Here is a 9,247-nt window from a genome sequence, read left to right as displayed (position 1 = left end):
TAAAGTCAGAAAACAAAATGCTCCCGCTGTGTTTGCATTATGAATTCTGCCACATGATGAAGCAGCGTTAATGGTTGGTAAAGCTTTGAAGGGATGTAGAGTATTAATGGTTGGCTGATATTTTGGCTGGTTGTTTTGAAACCAGAAGGGAAGCTTCGTTTGGCGTTTCAGGTGACGAAGAGTTGGCACCTAAGGAGGTTTTCTCTAAAGAAATATCCAGGGTTGTTGCCTTGTGCCGGTTGGGACCATTGGGATGAGGTGGCCTTGCCGAAGTTCCCCTACGGGTGGATGCACCGATCGAGATGATGGCAACCATTTGTGTATGGCATGGGGTTTGTTATGAGGGACTCGAACGTTAGGATGATGACAGCGGGTGGCTATCAGCTATTCGATGTTTTGGTTCCTTGTGTAGGTTGAGGGCCACGTGGGCAGGCCTTCGACATGCCCGACTAGGTTTGCGAGCTCGCTCAGTCATTTTGGAGGGTGACTTGGCCACGATTATCAGATGGATCCAGGGAATCCGAGGGGTGCGGGTGACGACCACGTTCTGCTTCATGACATCTAGACCATGACGAGGGATGGAGTGGCATTTCAGGTCAAGCATGTCTTCCGTGAAGCTAATGAGGCTACGGATTGAGTGGCCGCCTATGTGGCCAGCTATATGATAGTACCGTGTGGGCTGAGGAGCTACTTCGGGCATTTCAAGATATTTTGTTTTCTAACTTTATTGAGTGTATTCGTACTCGTCATATATGAATCATCCGTTCTAGCAAAAACAAAAAAAAAGAGGTACTTTCTGCTGGATTATTCTTTCTCGGTAGGTGCCAGCCACCGTCTCATTTAATCACATAATAAGCATATTAAAATATATATTTTTATTTAAATATATTTTAAAACTATGCAAATTATGATTTTGGAGCTGGTGCCAGCCACCATCTCATTTAATCACATAATAAGCATACTAAACTATCTATTTTTATTTAAATACATTTTAAAAAGTATACAAATTTTGATACCATCTCCAAGAGTTCGGACCTACAAAATGGCCCAAAGAGATCGAGTCACCGTTACTATTATTAGCACCTGCAGATAAATCTCTTAAGGTTCTAGAACCAGTGTCGTTTCTGCTGCTATCACTACTATTACAAGGAGAACCAAGTGTTGAGCAAAGATCATTCAAGGCCATTCAAAAGGGTCAACAGAGTAGTTCAAGGGGGAAAATAGCAAGATAATCATATGGAATTTAGCTGTTGTTTTGGATACTATTATTTCTCTGGCATTTACGAATTAAGATCGGAATTAAATAATAAGAAGATAAAATCTAGCAATTTATGTGTCTTTTGATACCACTGCCATGGATTCAGAGTCCAGGGTCAGAATCAAGACTGCTGTTGGGAGGGGGGCTTATGTGAAAGATATCTTTGTCAGGGGGATTACCTATTGATGATATCAATTTCAAGGAGTGTTCATATATGAGAGCTGATAATCTTTGAGGTTGGGATGGCATATTGTTCATATAGTTTTTAATTATCACATCGATCCTCATGTACAATGGTGGCTAGCAGCAGAGTTTTTTTGCGCTTCTAGCTTCTTGATTCTTAAAGGTTTAATGCATAAATGTTGGAGATGTTCTAAGTAATTTATTTCCTTTGTGTGCTAGATCTTACTAAGTTCCTATATTTCTCTAAGCGGCAAGATATTTCCACATAACTTGATCGCAGAGGACTGAAATCATAATTAACACATTTGTTTGCCGTTGTTTTGATAGAATTACTATATTAAAAATTGAGCAAAGAGTCCACAATCGACGACAAGATTTTAGAGCGAAGCGATACAATATTGATTCAGATATTAAGGAGACCGGTGCATTTAAGCTGCAGAGTTCACGGATACAAGAAAAAATGATTCAGTTGCTCATTGAAAGCCATAATGGTCAAATATGGCATCAAATGTTTGGAATGAAGTTTTCTTATGGCCTTTTTAAGATTAGCGTGTGTAAAATTTTCTCTTACGAAAGTCAAATTTGTTATTGAAAAAAAGGCTTACAAGTTGCAAAAAGATCTTTTTCTTATTAAAAAAAATTATGGAAGTATATTTTGAAGCAACGTCAAGCATGTCACGTAATTTCTTGACTAAAATTCTACCATGCGAACTAAAATTCGGTAGTGTTTTGGACTTTTTTTTGCCTTGGTAATGTTTGTAATGATGGTTTCCCGTTGTCACCCTGATCAGGTCTTCTACCAATATCTTGCTAATGCCAAACTATGGAGGACCAAAGGTGCATGAGAACGAGGTCAATCTTTTTAGATATGGTGCCAAAAGAAACTTGGGGAATTCCAACGCTTGGATGTATTCTTCTAGTCCACACCATGTTACTAAAGTGAAAGCATAGTCATCAAACATATGTGCTTTCTGTTTTCATTTTATGACGATTATGTCTATCGAATACTCTAGGTTTAACTAAAAAGAAGTGAAGTCAGATTCATTGGTTAAGTAAATATATATTTTAGTTAGGCTGATGGAATCTTAGATATCTGTATCTGAGAATGATTTGATTAAATGCAGCTGTCTTATATTTCAGGACCAGTTCTTTGATTGGTTGGAGTTCAGATCTCATTTGAGATGCATGCATGACCCATTTGCCTCATCAATCAGCTCTCAAGAGCAAGATATATATGCCGATGGAGGCCAAAATATGTCAATTCTCTAACTTATGAATGGATCATTAACCATTTCACAACATAGTTCACAACTTTCACAGAAGGTGGAGATAATATCCTCCTGAGACTACATGCATGCATGCATGCATGCATGCATACATAAATTGAGGGAAATAGATGTCATGGGATGCAAGCAAGAGGTTGCCATTGTGGCAAGCCTCGAATTTGATGACACAAAACTCCCTTCTCTTGCCCACGAGAGCGTGTGGATTTTTGCTTTAAGACACGGATGAAGCGGTCTTGCCTGCCTCCTCCCTCAGGCGTAGAGAGAAAGGATTGGATACTTGCAAGCGTGCGGATAAATGATTCCTAACTTTTCTCAAACGTTTTTATTGCCCTGGTAATCACTTTGATTTTGACTCTATGGCGTAGTGGGTTGTTGGTTTCCAACTGAACCCATTCCTCACCGGCCTAATGGCCATTGTTTGTACAAGTCTAGATACATCCTAAGTCGATGGTCATGTTTCTATCCTGATAAGATGCCCCAGGATTCTAACATTAGAAAGGTGTTATCTAGAGACTTTAGTGCATACTTTAGAAATTTTATACTTACGGTGGAATTATACCAAACTGGAAAAGCAATCTGATGTTGATTAGTAGCGATTGCACTAGGTAATGAGCAACTACAGACCCTGAATCAAAAAAAAGGATTTGTATTTTCTTTCTAAGAAATATAGTTGAGATACCATTTTTGAGGTTTATAAATAAAATCTCTCATACTTGGATGTGATAACGAGAGGCTTGATAACATATGACTAGTCTTGTTGACATAGTATTATCACTAAAAATATGGGATCCTCTATGGTTGCATTACAAAGTGCAGTACTATTATGGATAGCTGCAGCATCATCTATCTTGAAAATGGATGGCTCTTTTTCATTATCGCGATGCATTGTGTATCATATTAAAAATTTGTTGAAAATATTTTGACTACAAACTACTATATTTTTATTTTATATAAGTATTATAAAGGAATAATCTACTAGAATAAAATTAGAAGATTGAAAAGAGCTTGTCTGAATTCAGACGTGTGATATACATTACGCAGGTTTACGGTAATATCGTTCCCAGAGTACAATAACTCGGCTCAACCCGATGCTCCTCTAACAAGCACGATTGCTGCTGAGGCTTGACCCAACCGACTCCTTTCGATGCTTAGAAAATAAAAAAAAGAGAAAGAAAATAGAAAATTAAAGGATAAAAAACTCTATTTGTGAAAGAAATACTCGGAAAACATAATACTAGTCAGAGGGGGGGGGGGGGATTGGATTGTTTTTTGATTAATTCTGAAGAAATCTATTTATAGACTCTATCCCAAAAAAAAAAAAAAAAAAAACCAACGTTATCTTTCAAAAAACCACAACTCCTCCAAAAAAAAAAAAACCGTCCAATAAAAAAATATTTAAAATATTTAAAACAACTAAAAATTAAAAAATAATTTTTTAATTAAAACTCTAATAAAATTAATAAAAGCCACCTATCTTCAAAATAAATAATGTGGCTGAGCTAAAATGATGAGGAGGCAACATTGATGTCATCTATTTTGCTATAGAGATCATACGTGAAGCTTCGTCGCCTGTCTATGGGTGACATGGTTTGCTGGTTGGCTTCAGTCCTTTGGGCTGGGTGTTTTGCCTTTACGTCAGGGTTTGGATGGTCGGAGCCGCCCCACTAAAAGATTTCGTACCCGCCCGTGAGCGACACGAGACACCGGCCTGCATATAACTTCATGTCTCTCTCTCTCTCTCTCTCTCTCTCTGCGCGCGGCCGCTGACCTCGCTATCCTTCTCCACAAATGGAGCGGCAGAGGCGCAATAGTATCGCACTCCAAGTATTTGCCACACACCTTTTCCCCCTCCTCTCTCTCTCTCTCTCCCCCCTTTTTTTCCTCCATTCTTTGTAGAAACAATGGAAAAAGGTATGGAAGTTTATAATGAGGACTGTTCATTTGCACTTTCTTCTACTTCTCTCGAGATTTTTTTCTCATAGATGCCATTTTTCTTTCCTTTTTTTTATGGAAATGGAGAAGAAGGAGGTGAAAGCCTACATTAGTCACCAGAATTTCCTTAAAAAGCCTTCTTTTAAGGAAAAATGTACTCATTTTGCCCCCCGTTCTTCTTCTCCTCGATCTCATTCTTCTAGTTCTTCCCCAAAAGATCCTTTTTTCACTTCCTTTCTTCGATAAAATAGACAATCTGTAGAAATAGTACCATCCATAAGAATTTTTTTTTCGAAAATACCATTTACGATCAATTTTTGAAAAAGGGGTCTTTTTTGTTCCCGCTATCTATCTCATTTAGTCTTTCTTAAAACAATTAATTCCATCTTTTCTTCTCACCAAAAAAGAACTAAGAAATTAGACTACTAATCCCATACTTTCCTTTTTCTCTAAGTATTTCTCCCCTGTTTCTCTGTTCTTCTTCTCTGACTCGTCTACCTCCCCATCTCTTCCACACCCAGGCGTTATGTATTGCATTAATGGCAGCATCCATGGGAACGGTGGAATGTGCCTGGCGGAGCGTCCACCTCCCTGGTGGCAGCCCAGGCAGCGCCACCAAAGGCGGGGCGGTGAGACGCCGGGCCCACACGGCATCGCTGACGGACTTCGGTGGGGTCGGCGACGGCACCACCTCCAACACGAAGGCGTTCCGGACGGCGGTGGCGCACCTCGCCCAGTTCGCCGGCAATGGCGGCGGCGGGATGCTGTTCGTGCCAGCAGGGCGGTGGCTGACGGGGCCCTTCAATCTCACCAACTCTTTCACCCTCTTCCTCCACCGCGACGCCGTCATCCTCGCCACGCAGGTCTTGTTTCCGGTCATCGCATCTCTTCCCTTTTCTACTTCCTTTTCTTTTCTTCCCCTAATTTTCCATCTACTATAAATTTATAATTGATATTATCATTAATATTAAATAGCACGCTATGTGATTCTTGAAATATAATATAGAAGTACAACAAATTATAATGAATAGAAGACTTCAATAATCAAATTTCTATGGTATTAAATAAAATTTTAATAATAGTTGAGCAAAAACTCCCATCACTAATACTGGTGCTTATATGCGAATAGAAAAATTTGGACAAGCTGAGCCTCCATGTAGAAAATCATATTATTAATACCGATGTCATTAATGTTTCTCCTTTTTTTGAAATTATTTTTGAAATGTAAGATAATAATATAATAAATTATAAAAGTAAAAGATTTCAAAAGCTAATTTTTTTTATTACAAATTAAGTAATGAACTTTAATGATGACCCTTTTATTATTAATACTGATTTTACTAGCATAACATGTGGAGCTAGATTAAGCAATTTTAATGATAATCGAACAATAACTCCCATCATTAATATTAGTGTCATTAATATTGACATCTATATAATGAATGGAGAACTCTATATAAGCTTCTATGCTCGTTAATACATGCCCCATTAATATTCACCTCATGCAATGCATGGGCCCCATTAATATATTTTTTTCCAACTTTCTTGTATATACTTGCTCTTTTTGAATAAAAAAGACTAAAAAGCATCCTAGTTGGTGCATTAATTTCAATGGAAAAAAAGCAAACAAAGGCATACAATCGGACAACTCAATCATCACAAAGAAGAGAATTAATCGAAAGACCAAATTACTTTCACATATACAAAGCATATTCTTGAAAATGGTATATTTAAGAACTCTAAACTACAACTTTAGGACACCACCAAATATTTGTTGACAAGACCAACAAACTATTAATATTTTTTAAAATACATGTAATTTTACATATTTAATGAACTACTTGATCAGGAAAAATATTTCTTGCAGTAACAAGAAAAGCTAATGTCCTATCCAATGTATAACTGCAAGCTTGGTTCAGTAGTTTTTCGGATGAAAATATCTGTGATGGTGACCATTAGTAACAGGCACCAGTTTTTTTATAGCTTTTATAGTTTTTAAATCAAGCCTTTTATTGTAAAATGGTTTAATCTCGATCTTCTCTTACTGATCTAGCCATTGTAGTTTTCGAATCAAACCTTTTCTCGTTGTGAGTTTTTAATGTGAATTCCTCTCTTATTGAGCTGCTAAAGGAGACGACTTCATTTTGATATGTTGGCACAGAATATGAGTGAATGGCCAGTCATCGATCCCCTACCCTCATATGGGAGAGGAAGAGACCATCCTGGTGGGAGATACAGCAGCCTTATTGGAGGATCACACCTCACTGATGTTGTTATCACAGGTATATATGTGGTAACCATCAAAGCTAGTTCCAATATACTTCCTATACTCTCTTTTGTTTCTAAGTTATCAATCATTGACAAGAGTATAATGGTAATAATAAGAGTAACATGAGAGTCATTAGTTGCCAATGCATCATCTAAAAAATTTCAGGGGACAATGGGACAATTGATGGGCAGGGGGCTTTCTGGTGGAAGAAATTCCATGAAGGCAAACTTAAATACACGCGTGGGTACCTCATTGAACTAATGCACTCTGACCAGATCTTTATATCCAATCTTACACTACTCAACTCTCCTGCATGGAACATCCATCCAGTTTATAGCAGGTTTGATCATGTTCCTAGTCCAAATTTGAGACCATCACTTGTTTACATCAAAGCCATGGTTGTGACGAAGCAAGTAAATTTTGCAGCGACATCGTAATTTCGCAAATCACTATACTTGCGCCAGTCCATTCTCCAAACACAGATGGGATCAACCCAGGTACATATGATGTTCTAGAAATTTTATTTGCCAATCTATGCCACTCTAGATTGCATTAATGCTTGTTAGTATTTATAAAGCTGATCCCAGAAAGTTGAGGTAAGTCTTTTGATAAATTGGTGTCACTGAGTTCACCATAATACCTTTTTTTCTGAGTAATGATGATTGTCAGAAAGAGGTTTTTTTATTGTATTAGCTTGCTGAGCTCATGATAAGAACTTGAGAACAAATATTTAAAAGTAATTGTGTTGCATCTTCAGCTAATATGAGATTGAGAAGTATATGTCAATTTTAGTAATTTGTACACGACTTCTATAAAACCAACCACAGGCAAATTTGTTTGAAGTCATTGTTCTCTCAGAATAAATTGTTCAAATGTATATAAAGCATCCAGTCTTTATTCTCTTGAAGCTGTTTCTTCTGATTCTTTTTGGAGAAAACTAGCCAGAGATGATAGACAAAAGCTTTGATTCCACTTATGAGTTTTAATTCTGGTAGACTCCTGCTCCCACGTTCGAATAGAGGATTGCTACATAGTCTCCGGCGATGACTGTGTCGCAATTAAGAGCGGCTGGGATGAGTATGGCATTGCTGTCGGAATGCCGAGCCAGCACATAACTATCCGAAGGCTTACATGCATTTCTCCAACCAGTGCCGTCATTGCTCTGGGGAGTGAGATGTCTGGTGGAATTCAGGATGTGAGAGCTGAGGATATCACTGCCATCGATTCAGAGTCCGGGGTCAGAATCAAGACTGCTGTTGGGAGGGGAGCTTATGTGAAGGATATCTTTGTCAGGGGGATGAATCTCAACACCATGAAGTGGGTGTTCCGGATGGATGGGAACTACAAGTCCCACCCTGATAACAAGTATGATCCCAAAGCCATTCCAGTCGTCAAAGATATCAGTTACAGTAATATAGTTGCCAAGAATGTTAAGCAGGTGGCGAAGTTGCATGGGATTCCAAATGCACCATTTACAGGCATTTGCATTTCTAATGTCACAGTCCAGTTAGCAGCAAAGGCAAAGAAGCAGAGATGGACCTGCAGTGATGTTGAGGGAGTATCCAGTGGAGTCACTCCTGCGCCTTGTGCTTCATTACAGCGTGCTGTAGCTAAGCCATGCCCGTTTCCTGCTGACAGATTTACCTATTGATGATGAATTCAAGAAAGTGCTCATTATACAGGAGCTAATAATCTATGAGGTTGGGCTGGCATATTGTTTGTATAGTTTTTATTTCTCGGGTCAATCCTCAAGTACAATGGTCGTTAGCATCGGAGCTTTTGTGTACGTCTAGTTTCTTGATGCTTAAGGTTTAATTTATGAATGTTAAAAAAGTTAATAAGTCATGAGGATCCATGCAAATTACATCTTCCAACCAGCCTTTTTCGAGATTGGTAGGGGCTAATTCTCATCTTTCTCTGGACGTGCTTTGTTGCTTCAGCTTATAAAAAAGCGCTTCGCTAAAAAATGTCATTGTATGTTTGTGTATGGAGAACTTTTGACTGCAAATTATGTTAGGCAAACTCAAACTACAAAAACAATTTTTCAGAAAGATGTTCTTTTAAAAATAAATACATGTTTGGATATGCCAAGCTAGAATCATAGATTTCCAACCTTTTTCATGGTGTTAGTAATCTTTTCTTTTGGGATGGTAGAAGTAAATATTTACTTGTAAGATAAAATTATAGTCCTTGTTAGTTTATGACATAGTGCAATATAAAATTAGACATTAAAAAAATGGGAGAAAAGTAAAGAGAGCAACTTATAGATCTTCTTGTAAGACAGATCTAAAGGAGAAATGAAAGAGTTTTGCTTCGGTG

At 38.0% G+C, this 9,247-nt stretch overlaps 1 protein-coding gene across 2 annotated transcripts; it reads left to right on the top strand.

Annotated features, from left to right (window-relative positions):
* The first annotated feature begins 4,291 nt into the window (after positions 1–4,291).
* Positions 4,292–8,830, top strand: LOC103712220 (putative polygalacturonase). 2 transcript variants are annotated; one of them, XM_039114870.3, is made up of 6 exons: positions 4,292–4,551; positions 5,181–5,522; positions 6,821–6,941; positions 7,094–7,268; positions 7,355–7,425; positions 7,924–8,830. In XM_039114870.3, the coding sequence occupies exons 1-6, from the start codon at positions 4,516–4,518 to the stop codon at positions 8,577–8,579; spliced, it is 1,401 nt and encodes a 466-aa protein (XP_038970798.2). In that variant the 5' UTR covers positions 4,292–4,515; the 3' UTR covers positions 8,580–8,830. The 2 variants fall into 2 exon arrangements, with proteins under 2 accessions (XP_038970798.2, XP_088568247.1); XM_088712121.2 differs by having other exon boundaries at positions 4,507–4,638; positions 7,924–8,789.
* Positions 8,831–9,247: the final 417 nt, after the last annotated feature.

Source organism: Phoenix dactylifera, chromosome 16 (genome assembly GCF_051530095.1).
Source record: "Phoenix dactylifera cultivar Ajwa chromosome 16, Ajwa_hap1_PhDact_Kaust_v1.1, whole genome shotgun sequence".
In the NCBI taxonomy this organism is placed as follows: domain Eukaryota; kingdom Viridiplantae; phylum Streptophyta; class Magnoliopsida; order Arecales; family Arecaceae; genus Phoenix; species Phoenix dactylifera.
The sequence above is the reverse complement of the archived record's forward strand: the minus strand, read 5'-3'. Positions and strand labels throughout refer to the sequence as shown.

Coding starts and splice junctions, on each gene's coding strand:
- LOC103712220 (XM_039114870.3), top strand. CDS start 4,516: ATGGAGCGGCAGAGGCGCAATAGTATCGCACTCCAA. Junction 6,942..7,093: donor CACTGATGTTGTTATCACAG/GTATATATGTGG, acceptor AAAAAATTTCAG/GGGACAATGGGACAATTGAT. Junction 7,426..7,923: donor CACAGATGGGATCAACCCAG/GTACATATGATG, acceptor TAATTCTGGTAG/ACTCCTGCTCCCACGTTCGA.